The sequence below is a fragment of the Heterocephalus glaber genome, unplaced genomic scaffold (assembly GCF_053883595.1).
Source record: "Heterocephalus glaber isolate CG9 unplaced genomic scaffold, H.glaber_assembly_v1.0 deba00001687, whole genome shotgun sequence".
In the NCBI taxonomy this organism is placed as follows: domain Eukaryota; kingdom Metazoa; phylum Chordata; class Mammalia; order Rodentia; family Bathyergidae; genus Heterocephalus; species Heterocephalus glaber.
In genome coordinates, this window is record NW_028258412.1 from 10,385,804 (window position 1) to 10,408,503 (window position 22,700).

The 22,700-nt window shown below is 38.4% G+C and overlaps 1 protein-coding gene across 4 annotated transcripts in view; it reads right to left on the reverse strand.

The window, feature by feature from the left end:
• Window positions 1–22,700, reverse strand: part of Ankrd13a (ankyrin repeat domain 13A) — a 35,747-nt gene that overhangs the window by 7,783 nt on the left and 5,264 nt on the right. Inside the window, exons 2-12 of one of the 4 annotated variants that reach the window (XM_004843589.4) lie at window positions 16,954–17,086; window positions 15,878–16,002; window positions 13,557–13,602; window positions 11,723–11,866; window positions 10,666–10,855; window positions 6,679–6,745; window positions 4,983–5,064; window positions 3,960–4,021; window positions 3,136–3,266; window positions 2,293–2,450; window positions 1,399–1,512 (exon numbers count right to left, since the gene is read on the reverse strand). In XM_004843589.4, the coding sequence (XP_004843646.1) occupies window positions 1,399–1,512; window positions 2,293–2,450; window positions 3,136–3,266; window positions 3,960–4,021; window positions 4,983–5,064; window positions 6,679–6,745; window positions 10,666–10,855; window positions 11,723–11,866; window positions 13,557–13,602; window positions 15,878–16,002; window positions 16,954–17,086 (1,252 nt within the window). Of the gene's footprint in view, window positions 1–1,398; window positions 1,513–2,292; window positions 2,451–3,135; window positions 3,270–3,959; window positions 4,022–4,982; window positions 5,065–6,678; window positions 6,746–10,665; window positions 10,856–11,722; window positions 11,867–13,556; window positions 13,603–15,877; window positions 16,003–16,953; window positions 17,087–22,700 lie in introns of all 4 variants that reach the window. The other 3 variants (XM_004843588.4, XM_087198511.1, XM_021257292.2) reach the window with 3 other exon arrangements.

Consider the following 22,700-nt stretch of genomic DNA (forward strand, 5'->3'; position numbering starts at 1 on the left):
CTATCTTTTAAGTCATAATATTGGGAGACTAAAAGGAGGAAAACCATTATCACTCTCTCATACTTGTACAAAAAGCAGCTGACAAAAATCAATACTTAAAAATGGTAAAAACTCTCAACATTGTGTTTGATCCTCAACATCACAAAAGAACAAGCAAAACAAAACAAAAAGAAAGAAACAAAACAAAACAAACTCCCAAGTTCGATCCCCGGTACCAAAAAAAAAAAAAAGCACAAAACAAACTAGGAGAGCTGGGTGTGGTGATGCATGCCTATAATTCCAGTACTCGGAAGGCTGAGGCAGGATTGCTGAGTTGGAGGCCAGCCTGGGTTACACAGTGAGTTCAATGCCAGCCTGAACTACATAGTGAGACCCTGTCTCAAAAAAGAACAAAACAAAAAACTAGGAGCATGAAGGAAGAGTTTCCTCAACAAAATCAAGGACATCTACAAAGAATCTATACCTAACATCATACTTTTGGTAGCAGGGATCGAACTCAGGACCTTGAGCTGGCGAGGCAGGCAGTGGAACCACTGAGCTAAATCCCCGGCCCCCTAACATCATACTTAATGATGAAACAAACGTAAGATCAGGAACAGACAGCTGGGGATGTAGCTCGGTGGTAAAGCACTTGTACAATATGCATGAGGCCCTGAGTTCAATGCCCAGCACTTCAAAAAAAAAAGAAAGAAAAAGAAAATCAATCAAAGTGAGGAACAAAGCAATGACATCCATTCTTCCCACTGTCATTAAACATTGTACTTGAAAAAACAAAAACAAACAAACAAAAAAACATTGTACTTGATGTCCTAGACAGATTAATAAAGCAAGAAAAATAAAAGGCTTAAATAACTGGCAAGGAAGAATGAAAATTGTATTGATTTACAGACAACATGATCATGTATGTAAGAAATTTTAGGGAATCTACAAAAAAGCGATCAGAAATGTACAGAAATCTATTATGTTCCTATGTACTGATAGCTGGAAAATCCATTTAAAACGGAACCCAAATATACGAACTGGATGGATAGCAAAGGAGCATGAGGAAATTTGGAGGCATCTAGAAATGGTCTGTCTTGACTGTGATGATCTCTTGACAGATCTATCTATTTGTTCAAATGCACTTAAAATTATCACACTTAAAATTAGAGCACTTGACTATATGTACATTACACTCAATAAAGCTAATTTTTAAGAATATACTTTCTAATAAAAGTGATACCACAGATTCTAAAAGTTTTTTCTTCATTTAATCCAACCTAAATCTAAAATTTTCTTATCTAACACATAAACCTATTTCATAAGCTATCCCAATTTCAAATGGGAAAATTAGTGTAATGATTGGATACATGAATTGTTATTCTTAAGTCACAAAACTCAACTTCCCTGATTTTTTACCTGAATCAGCCTGGGCCCCTTCCACGTTTTGAGATACAGTTTCTTCAGCAGTACTGCAGCCATTAACATTTCCAAATGTAATCCGTGCATTTAAGACATGAAACAAGGGAATTTCTAACAAAATAAAAGCTTCTATAAATAATCTTTACTAAGAACAATAATACTAGTAATCATTTACTAAGTGCTTACTAAGCTGGTGCTGTGGCAAACACTTTTTATCAGTATGATTTAATTTCTCATAACAGCCTTCTTCAGTGTACAGAAGAGAAAACTGAGATGCAGATTCAGAATTAAGCCATTTCTTCTAGATCACAGTGATTAAGTGACTGGGCCAGGATTCAAGTGTCATAAACACGCAACCATTCAAAATTAAAGTTCCTCATGAGTAATATTATATACAGCATTATGCATACTAGTTCAAGCCCTACAATAAATTTATATATCAAAAGTTGAAGTCAATTGGCTTCCTTAAATAATTATTTAATTGAAGTTTTACTTAAGGTAAGGTTTGACATTAAAACAATGGATATGTCATACTTTCATGTCTTTTTACTTGTCAGGACCATCTGTAAATAGAACTGATAGCTGGAGATCTAATTTTGATATGCAAAATGAACCAAGATCATGACACTCCTTTAAATCAAATCAAATAAGAGAATAGGGGCCGGGTAGGTAGTTCAAGTGGCACTGAACCTGCGTGGCAAGCGGAGGGTCCTGAGTTGGATCCCTGGTACAAAAAAAAAAAAAAAAAATCAGGGGATAATTCTGATCTCTTCCATTGGGTTTAATGTATGATAACCTTGTGCCTAGTGAAATGAAATTCCATAAAGCACATTTTCTTGCCCATAACAATGGGTACAACTAGTACTGCTGCTGAGTTTTATTTAATGGTACCTATTTTGACAGGAAATCCAGGTGGGAATTCCAGTTTGATGAAATCTCTCAGTCTTGCAAAATGCGCGCTAGTTCGAGCCATGAGGTCAATGATGGGAATGACCTGCTCCACAAGGGAGAGGGGAAATTCTTCACACATCCACAGCGTTGCTTTAAACCTGCAGGATTAGACCAAGAAAAGAGGGCAGCCATCTATACTAGATGGTGACAGTAGATTACTGCTATGCAGTAGGCTGGATAACACCAGCCTCCTTACTCCATACTATTTCCCATTATTGTATCTCTAGGTTCAGAACTACTAAGGAGGGACTGACACAAGGAATTCAGATCACCCTGAAATCTGGCAATCAGGTAAATAGCCTGGATTACAACTTATCCCTGCAACAGCATTAACAGACAGGAAGCGCAAAGAAACTGATAGCAGATGAAAATCATTTCACTTGATTGCTCAAGACTTCTTGGTGGTAAAAAACCAAAAATTTTAAAAATATATATTTTTTTGTTTTTTTGAGGAAGGATCTTCCTTTGTAGTTCAGGCTGGCCCTGAACTCACTATATAGCCCAGGGTGGCCTTGAACTCAGTGATCCTCCTGCCTCAGCCTTCTGAGTGCTGGGATTATAGGTGTGCACCACACCTGGCAATAAAAAAGAATTTTTATATCTCCTTTATATGCTATTTGAAAAGGGCTAATCAGAAGGGCAATCTACTGCAGCTTTCATCAGATAAAGTAATTTTAAAATTCCTTTTAAAGGGAACAGAAGAATGACTGAACCTAACACCATTAAATAGCATAACTTCTCAAATAATCCATAAATTGAAAATGGCAGCCAACTAACTCTTACTTTTGTGTTCTAATTGTCAGCTCTTTTGGCCTCCCGATGTCCCTGTCTTTCAGATCAAAGTCTTCATTGAAGTACTCATCAGGTGTGATGGCTGTAGGGTTGTTTGCGGTGGCAAACTCCGTGGTGAGGTCCTGCTGAGCCAGAACTCAGGAGAGTCAGAAGTGGCAAATGATGCTCACAAGTGGAAGCCTACGGCACTCGGTCTCTGAGGTAGACATGTTAACCAGCTATAGATCAGGAGATTCTAACCACTAACTCTTTAAAATTAAGTTATTGCATGGAGCAAGCAAATCTAAAAAGCTGTTATAAAACCAAATGGCAAGTCTAATGCATTTCCCCATTTAAAAATGAGATTTGATAAAAAAAAAAAATAAGATTTGAAAGACTTGGAGTTTAAGTTCCACCTCTGTCACTGTCTACCTTAGACTCTGGTAAAGAAATTGCATTTTACTGACCTTATGTGACATCCCTTATACCAGAGCATATAGTTACCATAAGGATCAAGTAAAAAAATGTTGAAGTGCTTAGTTACAATATCAAGTCCTGAATCCTTTTCAAGTTTTATGTTTACAGAGAGACCCCTAGTTTATAGTGGATGAGTGATCTCTCACCTGATTTCTATAAGCATATCTCCTCTCTAAAATTTTTATTTTCACACTCACTCAATGAATTCTCTTCCAAAAGATTCTCAAATTCCAACTTGAGAGTTCTCTAACTTTTTCAGATAGAGCAACCTACTCCTGATACATTGAAGTGCCACCAGAATGACACAAAAGTTCATTTTCTTCATTAAACTGTACTAGAAGTATGTAGCTTCAACTTACCCCTTGAGCACCAAATTGATGTTCCACAGTTCCCAGAAGAGATTCCAGTGGGTTCCTGTCCGCTACAGATGGGGGAAAAGTTTAATGTCTAATATTACATCTTACTTGTGACTATAAAAAAGTTCCTCATCATATTTTTACAATTTCTGATCCTTGGCTAAAGTCAATCTGCATTAGGATCAGAAACTACCTGCATTAGAAAATACATTCAGAGATAGGCTGATAAAATCATTCACAAAAACTGATTTATCCCTTACAAATACTTTTTATTAGGATCTCTAAACTAGAGGAACAGTTATAAAAACTCAAGCAGAACTGTGGAGTCTAAATTTAGGAGTGACCCAGGTCTGTATTCTAATCTCGTCTTGGCCCTTCACTACTGTGTGTGCTGGGCCTCAATTCCCTTATCTGTCAAACTGGAGCAATGTAAGAGTTGTAATGGTGCTAGTGGTTAATGACTACTACCCACTTACCACATGCTGTGAGCACTATTCTAAAGGTTTGCATGTGGCAACTAATCTAATTCTCTCAGTTCCACTAAGAAAGGTCTGGTATCACCTCCATTTTACTGCTGAAGAAACTGAGGCACAGATGGTGCCTAATTTCACAAGGCCACAGAGCTGACAGAGCCAGGATATGGCCACCACATATTGGGAATGTTTTGGCTCGGAGCCCAAGTTCCATTCAAATCTTTCATCACAACAATTTAGACTAAATCACTCATTCCAATGATAATGTTCTCCAATATTTGTATCTACTTTTATGGATGAATGTAACAATTGTTCATTAGAACACATAAACAAGCCCTCAAGAATGGTTTTAATTACAGCTGAAGCCAACTATGGGGAAACACACTAAGAATGAATCAGTCTAAGGAAATCTTTATAATAAGAGGTTAGGGTTAGGATTATCATGTCCCAATCACATTAACTCAAACATAACAGAGTAAAAAAAAAAACTCTCTCTAGACTAAAAATATAAAAGAAAAGAAAAAAATAGAGGTAGGACATAGTTGTTAATTACCTTTGTATCTCTTTTTTTCCTCCTCGGTAAGATGCTCTGTGCGTATTTTGGTTATCACACTCACATTGTTTACTGTATAAACCTTGAGAGATGTATGCAAAAGAAAACAGTGACACAGGGAATCAAAATTCAAAAAATAAGCATAGCATGAGCAAGAATGCTGAAGCAAAAGAAAAAAAAATCCAGCAAAATAAAAATGAGAAATGGTTAACAATCATTAGGTTCCTTCAGAGAAAATATACAAACTATCAACTTAGAAATGTAGCAGCAGTTACTTTCCATATTTGAGTTTAATACTGAGGAGTTAACAGTGACAGGCTGCATCTTCCTACTTGCCCTTTTTGTTGCTAAATGGTCTCCAACAAATGTAAGTTTCCCACCTGGGCTCTTATTGCACTAGAAGACCCAACCCTGTCTCCAATACTTCCTGCTACTTATCTGTGGTAATCTTCTAATAGTACTGACTTGGACAGCCATCTGCTGGACAGAAAGAGAAGGAATGAACACAGGTTCTCTAGACCTGTAAGGTTCAGAGAAAACCAGCAAGTCACTACTGAAAAGACATTCTGTCTCCTGACAAAAAAAACTACTGTAAGTGCCAGAAGAGATCATCTGTTATCAGAATATAGTGATCTGAAAGTCAAATACAACAGCTTACAGAGAATTAACTGTTTATGCTATATGTAGGTTCCCAATGTTGAAAGCTGCAGAAAACATACTCAGCACTAGAACATCTATTTCTAAATGCATCTTGCTGAGCATGATGTAAGCTTTGCTCACTCAGAGGCCATCCAAGGACCCTGCAGCACCTGGCTCCATCCCTGCAAGCTTTCAATCCTTGCTGTACTGGAAAACTCAGGAAAGGCTACCAAACAGCTTTCTAGCTGACAAAATGCCAGGTTACCGGACAGACAGTTGTCTCTACTATTATAGCAATGGTTTAAATTCACCGATGTCATGTAAATGTGCTGTAAGCCTATTGGTTGCAGTTTGGCTGATTTTTAAAAAATCCTTAAGTGTTAAAATATTAAAAAGTAATAGACTCACAAAAGCTGCTCTCTCTCTCTCTCTCTCTCTCTCTCTCTCTCTCTCTCTCTCTCTCTCTCTCTATATATATATATATATATATATTTAAAAGCCACTGAGGTTATAAGAAAAAAATTAACAAGCATGCTAAATCTTTTTTTTTTTTTTTTGGTACCGGGGATCAAACTCGGGTCCTTGAGTTTGAACAGCAGGCAGCGAAACTACTGAGCTAAATCCCCGGGCCAAGCATGCTAAATCTAATCCTTTCTTTCTTTCTTTCTTTCTTCATTTTTTTTTTTGGTACTGGGGATTGAACTCAGGACCTTGTGCTTTCGAGGCAGGTGCCGGCATTGAGCTAAATCCCCAGCCCTTTTTTTCTTTCTTCTTTTGAAAGAGTCAAAGGAATAACTAGCTTGTTCTTTGCTGTACTCATTTCCTTCTATAACATTGTTTCTCTACGGCATGGATAGAGACCTCCTCAGGATATGCTATCCTATTTTCTGAAAGTCAAATAAGATAAAACATCCAAGTGAGACAAACATTACACAATACTTATTCCCCAGAGGACTTTCATGGCACAGATGCATGAAAAAAAAAATCTGAATAGACTCCTCATTTGCATAGAAGCTAAATAGCTATATTAAATCTTATTTTAAGAGTTTCCTTTTACCTTTGCTTCGTAACCATTAACAACTTCTGCTTTATCTGTCCTCCAGCCCCAGAATCCGGATTTAGTTCTGATAAAAAGTGAACACCACAAATTTCTACATGTACAATATGCCATTCAGATTTATCCCTGCAGCCTTTACAACTTTTCCCCCAGTTTAAGTTAGTGAAGGACACTTGGAAATCATGGTCCTATTGTCCACAAAAGGATGCTGCCAATGACAGATGGCTTAAACATCCCCCACCCTCCTCCCACAGTTATTAATTTGCCTCATTCCAGGCATAAAGAGCCTCCATTCTTGGCTTCTTTACAAAAACTGCCAGCATAGGGGACAAAGGTGGTGACATTTATTAGACAGCTATCCTAAAGAAGTGACTGAAGATGACGAGCATCCAAGGGCTTGCCACAAGGAGGTATCTGGGAGGTATCACTGGAGCATTTATCTGGGTTATCTTCACTTTGGGCATGGATATTAGAAGATCTATCCTTATAAGCAGCCACATCTCTATCCAGGAATTCTCAAAACAATGAAGCAGAGAGTATCTTCCTCCTCAGGAGAAAGATGGTGGGGTAGGAACTCATCACTGGGTTGAGCTGCTCGGATAGGATTAAAGCCTGCAAAATGGCCTGTGATTCATATTTATCAAGTTTAGTGCAATAGAGGGAAAGGATATTAAAATGGGTTTTCAACCCAGCTTCTGATTCCAGTCTATGGAACCGCTTTTAAAGTAACCCAGCATTCCAGTGGCAGCTGCAATACTGGTTATGTGTCCAGAAACCCAGTTAATTCAACTCTACATATAGAAAAACGTTTTTAGTACTCAAGAGCAGCCAAGAGGTTCTGATTTGTTTTAAAGCGCTTACCCTGGGAAATACTACCACTGAGGGGAGCCCTGCCCCGCCCTGTCCTTTGTCTGAGAAATCACATCCTAGCTCTACTTAGCCCTGTGTAGGGCGAAACCCTGCCTTCTGCTCTGAGCCCTGAGTAAAGGGGGATGTCATGAAGGAGCTCTGGGAACAGTGGGAGGTTAGCAAAGTCACAAAAACACATATTTACATTTTGTGTTTCTATGCTTTGCTTTCCTTCTAACAGAATCTGCTTAATGAAATTAGTCTAGATGGGACATATTGAGCTTTATGTGTATATTTTAATCTGTCAGAGAAAGGAGGTACCAGAGCTTTAATTTTCCTCTTAGTTATCTACAATTCATACAATATGACCCATCCAGGGAAAAACAAAAATCTTAAAGTGATTACACCAAATGCTAACTTACACTGCAGAAGCAAAATAATTAAATCACAGGGCTGGCGGCTACGGACCATAACTTACTGATTAATAAGCCACAGACCCCATCTAACCGTCAATTGAAAATAGAGATATTCCTTCTAGTTAACTAATCCAATCCTCGGTTCTGCGTCTTTGCACTAAGTTACTTTTGTTTTCTGGCATTTGATCTCTGAGCGATCAAAGGATGACAAACCTGCTCCACTTCATCCTTCCCACATGCTGAGAAAACAAAGCTTTGCTGTTCTCCTGAGGACCTGCCAGGCTCTTCAGTCATCTACATCTGCTTTATCACGATTCTGGCTTTTATTGCCCTTTGCATTTCTACTCTGGTAGCAATTTAGTTAGTAAACTCAGTGTCTATACGTTGTTTTAAAAACCAATATTTTAATGACTCCTTGGCCCTTGGTTGACTCTGCATGTGCTGCCAGCTTGTACAACTTCCCTCCTGTACCATTTTCACTTCTGCCTGTCTCCCAAGATCACTTGGCAGACACTATGACTGGGCAACTGCTGCACAACTTGGAGAAAAGCTCTAAAGGTGGCAGAGAATGTTTGATTTCAGGTGAGTGGAGTATAACCTTTCAAAGAAGAGAAAAGCCCAAAGTGCAATCAGAGAGTAAACACTGACAACCAAAAGATATGAGGGGAGGGTAGTAATTTGCAAGTATCAAGTTCTGAGTAACAGACTAAAAGAAAGAAATGGACAAAAGTGACTATCATAGAACAAGAGAAAGCCACACTTTCAACATTCAGTCAAAGAAATGCTCACACCTCTGGTCAGAAGTAGCTGCACACATATTTTGTACAAGCAAACCTCACATTCAGGAGTTGCTCAAATCCTTGCTAAATGAAAGCCAAGCTCACCGATCACACATTTAATTCTGAGCATCATTAAAAAAAAACAGCTGTTTTCTAGAAATTCACACTCAGCAGCCCATTGTCAACTGGAAAAAAAGAATCAACTCAAACTATTTGAAAACCCTGTGACCATGCAAACACACAATATGCCTTCATCCTCAGCACAAACGAAATGTGCTATGATTTCCCATCTGCACTCAGTGGGATAAAGCCAATAACTGGCGTACTCCCCTAATAAGTTACACTTAATAATAAACAATGACTAGCAACTCTGCTAATGAACTACATAGGGAACAATGTCTCTTCTCATAACATCTTTGAGGCACAGACTTCAGAGTTTTCATCCGGAGTCAGTCTCATTTTTTTACTTTCAGTTAAGGAACCAGAAAACCACAGTGATCAAGCACTTGCCCAAAGCCACGGTTAATATAGCAGCAGTGCTGATGGTGCTCGGTCTTTCCCACTCTCATCTCTACTGATGGGCTCAGGCAATGAGACCAGGCAGCCTCTTCTACCTCCTGTGTTACAAAGAGAACACTAAGCTGAAGGTGTCCACTCTGTCCGCAGAGGCTCATGGTGAGGCCTGGAGATATCTTTTCAAGACTCTTCCAGGTAAAGCATTGTCCTTGGAGGACAACAGCTGTCAACTAGTAAGACTGGTGGGAGGAGGCTGGAGAGAGGACTTCCTGCATCAGGGGACACCGCTGCTCCTACCTAAATAGAAGCAGCATCTGGACTGTGGGTTTTTGTTTTTCCTTCTGCTACTCACAGGCACCTAATTCCACTTAGAAGAAAGGGGCACTTAAGTTATATGTTTGACTAAATACAAATGTCATTTAAAAATTTTTTTTGGTAGTGGGGATTAAACCCAGGACTTTTGCACTGAGCTACATTCCCAGCCTTTTCTCTTTTTCATTTTTAAAACAGTCTTGCTAAATTGCTCAGGCTGGGATCAAATTTGCAATCCTCCTGCCTCAGCCTCCCAGAGTTCTGGAATTATAGGTGTGTGCCACCACACTCAGCTTCTCAGGTTTTTAAAAACCAATTTTATATTAAAAAGAAAGAAGAAAAAATTAAAAAGATGACAGCATATTCATGAAGAGAAAAAGAACGCCTAAATCCAGGGTAATGGTGTCCATTTCAGCTCAGGTTATGTTACTTTGGTTTACAGAGAGCTGGATGTGACATCCTAGGCAAATACTAAAGTGGATTCCCTCACCTCAGTGTGTTCCATGACAGCTTCTACATGTCTTCCACTCAAAGGGCCCCCACACCCTCTGCATGACCCAAAGGTAGACAACCAGGGATACTGTTCTCATCTGGATTAATCAAGGCACAGAATTCTCCTCATACAGTCTGGAACAGAACTGAATCCCCTGTACACTCTTACTCTAAACTATTGGACCTCACAAGTGGGAAAAAAGAACCATATTTACCTATATAGTAAGTATAAATTTGATTAATATTAGTACAACCAAATTCAATACTGGGTCAATTCCTGCTTCCAGAAACCCACAGCTCCACAGTTTGGGACTGTGTTGTAGATGCAAAATACCAAAACAAGAATAAAATGCAAATAAAATCCACTAGAAAGGGCCCATATAAAAGAATATGAAGACGTTTCTCCATGGTTTAACCAATATACTATAAAAATAATAGGCAATGTAAGAAATCAGCTATAATTTGTATTTGGTTAGAGTACAGATCAATCTTAAAACCCACTAGTGTTTATGTAATATTAGAAAGAAATCCCAATCCATCCAAAATTTGCAGTTAACATATACAGGTCACTAAAGATGTCTGTACAGGGAGTAGACATTAAAATCTGGAGTCTCAATTCATACCTTTCAAAAGCAATATTTTTAGTATCAAGGCTGGTGTTAATGACTGGGTTTGTGAGCCGCCTCTCAACTTCCCTGCTTTTTGGCTTCATCAAGTCCAGTGTGAGGCGTTCCATTTCTTGGGAAAGATCAAAATGTTCAGTGGTGACTACTTTATCATCATGGTTGACTTCCATCAACTCTGCCCAGTTGTCTGTTAATAGAAACAAGGGTCTAACTAAGCACAGTGCAAAGAAGATGCACAAACAAGGAAGTTTCATATGTTAAAATACATCATCTTTTACAGTTTTGCTCCCGGATGCTGTCTGATAAAACCTAGAGTATTATTTGTTATTGATTACCCATTTGCAAAGAGATTATCTAGCCAGCTTTCCAAACTTCACGTTTCACAAAGATGCAGATTTTTAAAATAACTGGCATTCTTTATTAGCAACACATTTTTTCTATGACCTTTATAAATATATTATAGAATATAAATTATTTGTGTACCACATGAGGTGAGCAATACCATTTCTTACCCTCCATTTGGAGGGATCAGGCCTAATCATAGAGGGACCATAAAGAAATATATGACAGAAGGCTTGTATTGAAAGGCTCAGGTACATAAGTTGTCTCACATCAAAAGGATAGGAGTACTACTGGGTGGTAAATGATATGTGCAATTAACCAGACAAAAACTAAGATTGGAAAAAAAAAAAAACTAAGGAATAGAGTTAAAAAACTAGTAAGAATAGAAATATATGTCCCAGGGCCAGGGATTTAGCTCAGTGACACTGCACAAGCACCAGGTCCTGAGTTCAATCCCTAGTACTGCAAAAAAAAAAAAGAAAAAGAAATACATGCCCCAGATAGGATCAAATAGATAAGGTGAATAGGGCTGGGGATTTAGCTCAGTGGTTCTGCTGCCTGCCTTGCAATCGCAAGGAGCCCGAGTTTGATCCCTGGTACCAAAAACAAAACAAAAAACAGATAAGGTGAATGACTGTGAACCCATTTTGATGGTTAAAATTCACTTTGTAATTTAGCTTAAACTGTGACTACTGCAATGGAATCAACTCACCTTCTCCCTTAAATATAAAACTACGTCTCCCTCTTATCCAGCTCATATTTTCAAATCCCAGCAATGTGATATCAACGCGCAGTTTGGCACCACTTTTCCAAATTCGACAGACATCATTTGGGCATATTCTGGAAACCAAGGGCACTGGAGGAGAGAAGTGCATGAGTGAGAAAAACCCCGGGTCAAGCAGGACACCAAGGCCAGGAACTCAGAACTCTGACTTTAAAAGGAAAGGAGTGGCAAGACTGTAACTACCAAATACAACTGGACTCCTACACTTGGCTCCCACACTTACAATACAGGAAGTCACCCTTAAAAATAACAATGGAGGCCTGGGGATCTAGCTCAGCGGTTCCGCCACCTGCCTCAAAAGTGCAAGGTCCTGAGTTCGATCCTCAGTACCAAAAAAAAAAGTTTCTTCAAAATAACAATGGAGGGGCTGAGGATATATCTCAGTGGTATAGTGTGGGCTTCAAATGATTAAGGCCTTGAGTTCTATTCCCAGCACCAAATAAATAAATTGTTAAAAATGGACCTTCTGTCCAATTTATCAGAGAGAATTCTTTCTTTTCTTTTTTTGGTAACGGGGATCAAACTCGGGACCTTGTGCTTGCGAGGCAGGCAGCAGAACCACTGAGCTAAATCCCTGGCCCTATCAGAGAGAACTCTTAATGAATTTCTCAAGAGTATTCTCAATCCTGAAGAGAACTCACTTATTAATCTCCATGAGGCAAGTGAGTATTTGCCATCTGGCCTTTCTCATTCACATGTGCTATTCTTGCCATATGGCTTATTGTCATATCCACCACTCAGAATATAAAATGTCTAAAAGATTTTACTTTTCAACGAAACCTGAGGTCATAGTGATTATCTGCATTAGAAAAGAACTGCTTAGTTTCTCAGAAAAATCTAACATTCTTTTATTTTTGGTACCAGGGATTGAACTCAGGACCTTGTGCTTGCGAGGCAGGCGCCGGAACCACTGAGCTAAATCCTCGCCCTCTAATGTTCTTTTTTATACTTCTTACTTTATTTAATTAAATGTTTCATTTCAAATATGACTTCTTGACTGAAAAAAAGAAGTCTGTAAGTAAAAATGGCCAAAACTCTGGGAGTTGGTGTTACTGTTAACTAACAAGTAAAAGCAGACCATCTATGAAAATATATTATTGGTCAATTACCTTACATAATACTTTGGAGAAATAGATCCATTTTGTAAAAAAACCAAGCTATACCAATATTTGCCTCATCTTCCCCACAATAACAAGTTCGAAAGAAAAAAGCTGAATCCCATAAGGAAATGAATAAATTATGGTAAGTTTACTTAATAAAATTCTAGCAATTTAAAGGGATATTTAAAAAGCTAATAAGATAGCCAGGTATAGTGATATGGCTCATAGTCCCCAGCTACTCAGGAGACTGAAGCAGGAAGATCATCTGAGCCCAGGAGTTCAAGTAAGACCCCATCTCTTTAAAATCAAAACAAAAACTCCTCCTGCCTCTGCCTCACAAGCGCAAGGTCACGAGTTCGATCCCCAGTACCCCCCCCCAAAAAACCCCACTAATAAAAAGGATACATGTGAGCAATAAAGGGAGGAGACAAAACTGTCCATATAATGTATTCATACAAGTTTGGGGGGCAATGCTTGGGGAGAAAGACTGGAAGGAAAACAAAGTGAGACTAGAAGTGACTGTTTTTCCTTATTTTTTTCTTTGCATTTCCAAGATGTAGATTTTTTAAAAAAATATGAAATTTTTATAAAGGAAAATAAACCTATACGTAGGCTAAGTAAATTTAGAAACAGAAATAAATTGCAAGGCTACAGCCACTCACCCCAGCTAGTGAACTCCCATTTCATCTGCACATAGAAGTCTGGAGCCTGAAGGACAAAACAAGGTTTAACTAACTTGCCACTAACACAAACAGAGCAAGGATTAATACAGCTTTTTAAAAACATTAAGGGGGAACAGAGAAAATAAGAGGAAACAGTGTACAAATCCACTAAATAAATACCTACTTTAAACCGAAGCAGTTATTTCACCTTGAAATAAAATATATCTAGTCAGGAAAGTTAACAGAAAGTGATGGAGTTGATAGGAATAAAAATCAAACTTGACTTGGGAGTTCAGTAAGGTTGCTAAGAGTAACAGAAACATAAGCTTGGAAGATGGGCGTAAGTGCTGCTATACAGTGTGGATAATGGTCTATCCTCGACAAAGAGAAGTTCAGCCAGTTCCATCTATTCTGCAGGAAACCTGACTGTGTGCTAGGCAGTGCTGCATATTTACTGGATCACCAAAAATGAGACTGCTAGACATCATGTCCCAGGAATTGGATTTTCCCTATTGTTAACCAGATTTCGCCCCAATTTTCTGTTAAACTTTTAGAATTTGGCCTTCTTGAAGTTTTGTGCTACCAGCTATTCTGTTCCCTCACACCCACAAGGCTTTGGTGTATGTTTACAGAAGCACAGAGCAGGAAAGCCAGAAACCTACCCTGGAGTGAAACCCGCCCGGATTCCAGAGATGAACCAAAACAGCTTTCAAGAGATAGCTGATAAGAAAGGCTGGCATAGGCTGGGTGTGGTGGTATATGCCTGTATCTCAGCACTCTGGGAGGCTGAGACAGGGAAATTTCAAGTTCAAGCCCAGCCCAAGCATTTAGTAGATTCCATCTCAGGAGAAAAAAAGGGGGACTGGGAATGTAGCTCAGTACAAAGGCCCTAGGTTCAATCTTTAGAGGAAGGAAGGGAAGGAGTAGCCGGCTGACATGTTATAAGGAGACACTGTTGAAATACACATCAACAGCAGCCTTTGGTGCCACTAAGTACACAAGTTACTTATGAGCTGTCTATAACTTTAAACAGAGAATATAAATCAATACAATCCACTGCTATGGGTCAACGCAGGTTTAAAAAAAAGAAAATTCTTTTCAAATAAAGGGTGACCTCATGTTAAATAAGTTACTTTCTGACTTGTCAAATAGGCACATGTTGTTTTCAATTCCTCTGGCAATGAATTAAGTAAGAAAACAATACATCTATGTGACCTTTGCATACTCCTAAATACACTTTTTTTTTTGGTACCGGGGACCAAACTCAGGACCTTGTGCTTGCAAGGCAGGCACGGTGCTACTGAGCTGAATCCCTGGCCCAATACACTTTATTTTTAACATAATACATCAATTATTTCATATTTCATAGGAGTTTTTACTGTAATACATGGGAAATGAATAGTATCTCAGACATAATTCTGCTTAAGTATCATAAAATATTCTTTAAAGTGTGCTCAAATAATGAACAATGACTGACTTTCTTATAACAAAGTTGTTCTTTTTCTCCATAGAGCTATTAATTTTTTTTAAGAAATGTGTTTTAACTGAAATTATAAAGCTATTTTAACCACCAGGTATCTTGGGAATTATTTGGGGGAACTCATGTCCATGTTTTAATGCAGAATAAATAATAGTGAAAACTGAACTACTGCTACTCTCTTGTCTCCTACTGCCCTCGGAATATTGCACTTGGTTGACAAAATGTTTCTTTCAAATAACAAAGAGTATCAGAAGAGTGGCAACCCTCATCCAAACACTCCATGAGCCTAATAAGCTCAGAAGTAAATTTGTTTTAAGAAAGGCCTATGAGAGTTACAGAGAGCCTACACTGTAATTCATAGGACAGATGAACTGCACAAAAGCCAGTAACTACAAATAAGTTAAGCCAATGGATTAGAAGTTGCAAAATACTCATGGCTAGAAATGGCAAAGGTGGCAAGCAGAAGTTGCACACAGACCTCTGGGCTTCAGTAGGCCCTGAAGATGCCTTTACAACAAATCATGAGCATCATCATTTCTTTCTGATTACCTCTGAGCAGGGTGCTGCTCCTAATAAAACAGGCACTTTTAAGAAAATATCCATATTCCTTAAATTATAATTTTAAAATAGCCCTTAAAGACGTAGCCCAGTGACAAACATAATTTGTTGAGAGACCCCATATTTCAACAAGGTGGACAGGCAAGGAATAGTGCTATCTGGCAATCAAACTATAATCACTACTCATGAAACTCTAAGGAAGGTACCCAAGGATGTCAAACTATGTCACAGCTATTATATCAGTACTTAGCCCAAAGTATAGCATGCCTAGTTTTATAAATACCTCAAGAATTTTATGTAGCAGCTCAGGAACTCCCTCGAGGGCCATAGACGTGTTGTGGTAGTCTCGGTGTTGAAGAACTGTATACACCATCTCAGGATCCCCAGTGCTCACAGCCTCATGTAAAACTGGAAAACGAAAGAGTAAGATTTAATCATCAAGTAGTCACATGCTTTGTGACCAAGGCCAGTCTGCAAAATATCTGTATAGCTCAAAAACCAATTTGTTTGGGGCAAAAAGGGAGAAAGGCTGCAGTCCAATGCTATCAGGTATGACCATAACTTCTGATCGCTAGCCTGTCACTGAATAAAAAGAAAAGAAAATGGAGCAGACTTAGCCTCTTGATCAAACCTCTCCCACCCTCCCCTCCCCACCAACCTCAGTACAGGTTCTGAAGTCCTGACAGTGTTTTCAGAGAGCTGGCTCTAACTGTGAGGTCACATGCTGTGGCTGCATGTGGATCTGGAGGCCAGGACTTGCACTTTTGAGAATCTTTGCTCGGGCCAGGGATTTAACCCAGTGGTTTTGCCGCCTGCCTCGCAAGCACAAGGACCCGAGTTCGATCCCGGGTACCAAAAAACAGAAAGAAAAGAAAAATGGCATAAAATATAAAGATAAAAAATAAATATTCAAGGGGTGAAAAAGTCCCAAACAGAACATAACTACTAAAAAAAAAAAAAGAGAGAGAATCTTTGTTCAGTCGACACAAAATTAATAGTAAGAATGTGCAAGACAGTGAAATGCTAGGATTTCACCAAAAGGGGCTATTTCTATTGATAATTTCTTTTTTATTTTTGCCTATCCTGATGGATTCAGTGGCATTCTCACCATGTTCTCAGGTTAAAACTGGCCTCCACACTCACGTATGGTTAGTGGTTCACATGAGGGCTGTTTCTGAAAAGAAATCACCCATCAAGGGTTCAAGCCACTGTACGGCAGATAAGGTAGCATCCCCAGCTCCCATCTTCTCGCCCTACCCCTGTCCCAAGAGAAACAGCTGGTGGGGAGGAAGATCACAATTGAAACTAGAAAGAGAAACTGAAATGAACAACTTTAAATTACTCTACAAGTATACTTGCCTGTCCATCCCTGGCTGTTTTCTTTAGTCACATCTGCTTTATGTCGGAGTAAGACGCGAGCAGATTCCAAATGTCCCAAAGAAACTGCGAGATGCAATAATGTTCTACCCCGTGGATCCAGAGCTTCCACATTCTGTGAAGAAAACACTGGCATTTATATAATTCTTATAAGTATATAAGAACATGAAAATGTGTTTGAGAGCTATGTTAAGTATAAAAAGTAGAAAGTAGTATTTTAATTAACTACAGAAACATGGTATGTGTACATGTGGGCATAGTTGAAATACACCTCTTGAGGCTACCAATAAAGATAACAGTTACTGAATTTCTTTTTAAAAAAATGTTAAAGCTATGAGTTCCTTTTTCTATAAAGTACATAATAAATGAATAAATATGACCACTGGCCTCAGATCATAAAATACAACTTAAGGTTCTCAACAACACTCTAAGTCTAGGCTTTCATGAAAAGCAACTGCCTTCTTACATACAATGTGGGGGATTTCTGCAGCACATATCAACATTCAAGTCTAGAACAGGAAGTGCAGAACTTTAATCAAAACTGAAAGCAGGGCCGGGGATTTAGCTCAGGGGTTCTGCCGCCTGCCTCGAAAGCACAAGGACCCGAGGTTGATCCAGGTACCCAAAAACAAAAACAAAAACAAAAAAAACCCTGAAAGCATACAGAAGAGAATCTGGGCCAGAATAAAGGTTACATTCTCTAGCTAAATTTGCACCAAAACACCTCTTCCATGATTGTGTATTGGGTTCCAAGTGCCCTGAAGTAACATACAACATCTAGCAGCATCTAATCTGCATGTCTTACTGTCAAAGAGTACGATCCTCTAGGCACTTACGTGGATACTTTTGTAGAGAAACATAACAACACACTTCATTTCTAACCACCTGGGGAGTGTGTGTGTGTGAGGGGGTTCTTCCCTGTACTAAGCAGACACATTTGGCTTTTAATGCTTCATTCCTATGCTACTATTCAAGTACTCTTTTCAGCACTACATTGGGTCTCTAGAGCCAAGCAGCAGTTTCTCTGCTGAAAGTCTCAATGGCTGGGCACAGTCTGCAAAACAGGGCTCTGAAAGTTCTTGCAAGGACACAATGGACTGCCACAAGACTTTTAGAATGTAAAACCCTTTAAATGCTACAACATTTCTTGAGAAATGTGCCTTATCTTGGTTTGGGATGCTAGAGATTATATAGGACTACCTGTTTCCAAAGACAGATATTATATGGCACTTAAGAAGGGAGGTACAAAGGGACTGTGGGTAAACAACCACAATCTAACAGCTATTGAACCTCCCTGTTTTGCTAACATTATATTATGGCTATTGTGCAGTGACGATAAGAAATGTTATCAAGAAATAATAGAGGTGGCTGAAAACATTCTGCTGGCTGAAGACAAGGCCTCCTGGACCAACCCCAGGCCTCAGTGTTCTTGGTGCTGAAATACAGCAGTCCCCTCACCCCATCCTTGGAGAATATATTGCAATAGCCCCAGTGGACCTACACACACACACACACAGACACAGACACATACACTGTTTTTTCCTAAGTACACATACTTATGATAAAGAATTTTCACTTTTGTAATTAAAGGAAGCACTTTATGATTTCTCACTGACATATGTGATTTCTCAGCATCACTACACTTGTGCTTTAGGGCCATTATTAAGTAAAATAAGGGATATTTGAATACAAGCACTGTGAAACTCCACCAGTGGATGTGATAACCAAAGTGACTACTAAGGTAAGTGACTAATGGGTGGTTGGCATATACAGCATGGATACACTGGACAAAAGGATGATTCGTCTCAGGCAGGACACAGCAGGATAGTGTACCAATTCATCATGCTATGCTGAATGACATAAAATTTAAAACTTATGAATTGTTTATTTCTGAAACTTACTATTTAATATATTCAGACTGTGGTTGGTCAAGGTTAACTGAAATCTCAGAGAGTGAAATCTTGGATAAGGGAAGACTAGTGTACCATCATGACCTGGAACATGGTCCACATCACCTGCAATGATTCCCTGACTCTTCCCAAGGCTTGTTCATTGCTCTAAAGAGACTGAGAATTCCAAAAGATGGGTCCAAATATTGTATTTTCTAGCTTTTTCAACCCTACCTCTAATTTGAATTAAGTAGTTATTTTCTTAAAAGGAACAAGGATATGAATTACTGTATTTCCCAGAAAATAAGATCTACTTGGAAAATAATCAGCCTTGAAAACTAGAGATCAAAAATGCCAGCCTTCCTGGGGATTTAACTCAGTGGTACTGCATCTGCCTTACAAGCGTAAGGTCCTGAGTTCGATCCCTAGTACAGGGGGAAGAAAAAGAAAGAAATGGCAGCCCCAATCAGCCCATCCTTGTCTTAACTACCTTACAGAGTAGCCACCGAGCAAAAGAATAATGATTTCTAGTTTTTCTAGTTTTCAAAGCTGATTATTTTCCAGATAGGTCTTATTTTGGGGGGAAGAGGGTATAAGCACAGTTGAAGTTTAGCAGCAAAGAAATAATTAGCAAACTTTACCATCCTATATTGTATTATATAAATTAAGTGTATAACTTCAATCTAAACAAAAGGTACTAGGTTTAGCACACTGTCTGACATATGGAATATTAATCATATGAAAGAAGAAACTCTACTTACTGCAATTCACACTCTGGAATAAAGGTAGTAACTCAGACTAAGGATTAATACTCAAAAGTCCTGCACAACTCTCAGATATGTATAAATAAAAGCCAAACAGATTAAGTTAACTTTTCCTATTTTGTAACACAGGAAAAAAACATGTATAAGCCATAGATTGCATGACCAACTATAACTCTTCTGAGCTTCTTGTGCCTCCCTCTCAATTAAAATGAGAAGCCAAGAAGAAAATCTATACTATGTTATGGTGACAATGTGATTTAGAAGAAAAGGATGAGCTGGGCATGGTGACAGAAACCTGTAATCCTAGCATTCTGGGAGGCTGAGGCAAGAGGACTGCCATGAGTTCAAGGCCAGCCTGGACTAGCTAGTTCAAGGCCAGCTTTAACTACACAGTGAGACTCTGTCTCAAAAACAAAAGAAAACAAAACAAACAAACAACAGCAACCAAAAAAAGAGACAGAGAGAAAACCAACAAAGCCAAAGTTGGTTCTTTGAAAATATCAACAAAATTGAAAAATGTTTAGCTTGTGCAAGAAAAAACAAAAAAAAGGATATTTAAGCTATTAAAATCAGGGATGAGGGCCAGGGATTTAGCTCAGTGGCACTGCAACCTGCCTGGCAAGCATAACGTCCTGAGTTTGATACCCGGTACCAAAAGAAAAAAAAAAAATCAGGGATGAAAGGGGATATTATTATCAACTCTACTATAAGGAATACCAAGAAGAACTGTATGTCCAAAAACTTGATAACTTAGATGAAAATGACAAATTCCTAGAGATACAAGTTAGAAAAACTGACTCGAGAGAGAATCTGAATAAAGTATAGAGATTAAATCAATAACTTAATAACTCCCTACCAAAAGAATCAGGCCCAGATGTGTTCACTGGTGAATTCTATCAAATATTTACAGAATACTAAATCTTCACAAACTCTTTCAAGAAACGGAAGAGGAAGAGAAACTTTCCAATTTATTGTATGAGCCCAGTGTTATCCTGATGACAAGCATAAGAAAACTACCTCTTATGAATACAGATGCAAAAATCTTCAAAAATATATTATCAAACCAAACTCAGCAACATATAAGAATGGCTACTATACACTATAAACAAGTAAGATTTATCCTATGATTACAAAAATGAAATTAAGAAAATAATGCCAGGCCAGGGTTGTAGCTCAATGGTACAGCTCTTGCCTAGCATATAAGAAGCCCCGGGTTCAATCTCTGGTACCACAAAAGAAAAGAACTCCATTTATAGTAGCATCGAAGAGAATAAACATTTAGGAATAAATTGAACAAAATACAAAGCTTTATATTCTGAAAACCATAAAGCATTTTGAAATGTATTAAAGAACAATCTAAATAAATGTAGAAACATCCTACATTCAAGGTTTGAAGATGGCAATACTCTCCAAACTGAGGTTTAGATTCAATTGCCAGTTTTTTAGAGAAATTGATAAATTGATCCTAAAATTTATATGGAATTGCAAAGGACACAGAATCACCATCATAAAAAGCAAGGCAAAGATCAAAGGACTCTGTTAAGAGTTTGTGTCTAGATGCCCCCCCCCATGCCTTATAGGGTCATAGGTGGGGGGTTTCCAGAGATGGCTGATCTAGTGTGTGTCCTTGGAATTGATTCTTGGTGCAATGCTAGGCTCAAGGGCAGGAGGATTAAGAGTGTGAGTGAAACCCACCCTAAGTATTCTGGATAAGATAAAGGGGGCAGAAAGACACCGTTAAGGCTGCTTGTTGTTTTGCTACCCACTGAACTGTCCTCCTCTGCCAAGCCACCCTGCCTTGGGAGCCAACCAATTATAGATCAAAATCTCTCCAAACTGTGAGCTAAATAAACCTTTTCTCCTTTAACTTTGGGTGTTGGGTATTTTGTCTCAGCAACAAGAGAAAAGTAACTAAGATGGACTCATACTTCCAAATTTCAAAACTTACCATACAAAGCTATAGCAATCAAGACAGTGGTACTGGCATAAAGACAGTCATTTCGTCAGTAGAATACAAGAGTCCTGAAAAAACCCCACATATTTATGGATAATAAATTTTCAACAAGAGTGCCAAAATTGGGGGAAAAATAGTCCTTTCAACAAATGGTGCTTAAACAACTGGATGTTCATATGCAAAAGGAATTTCATACCTATTATACATGAAAACTGGCTCAAAATGGACCATAAACTCCAATGTAAAAGCTAAAATAATAACTATCAGAAGAAAACACAGGAGTAGATCTTCATGACCACAGCTTAGGCACAGTTTTCTTAGCTATAACAATGAGCATATGTTACAAAAATGTAGGTAAGTTGGACTTCACAAAATTAAAAACTTTATGCTTCAAATGATACCATGTAGAAGCCAAAAAGACAACTTACAGAATGGGGGAAATTATTAGCACATTATATACTAGAGCCTAGTAGCCAGAATATATAAAGAACATTTATAATTCAATAATAAAAAGTAAGGGCCGGGGATTTAGCTGTGGTTCCACTGTATGCCTCACAAGCGCAGTCCCAAGTTCGATCTCCAGTACAAAATAATAATAATAATAATAATAAATCAAATAATTCAATTTTAAAATGGGCAAAGAATTTTTATAGACATTTCTTCAAAAAAGGTATACAAGTTCACAAAGGTACATGACAAAATGTACAACATCACAAATCATTTGGGAATTTCAAATCAAAACCACAATGAGAGGGATCGGGGATTTAGCTCAGTGGCACCGTGCCTGCCCCTCGAGCCCAAGGTCCTGAGTTTGATCCCCAGTACCAAAAAAACCAAACCAAAACAAAACAAAAAAACCACAGTGAGATACCATTTCACACCCACTAGAATGTTTACAATCTAACAGACATAGGAAGGAGTGTTGACAAGGATGTGGAGAAACAGGAACCCTGTCGACTGCTAGTGGAAATATAAAATAGTGCAGAACTAAAAAAATAAGCATTCCTTAAAAAATTAAATATAGGGGCCGGGGATTTAGCTCAGTGGTTCCGCCGCCTGCTTCTCAAGCGCAAGACCCGAGTTCGATCCCCGGTACCAAAAAAAAAAAAAAATTAAATATAG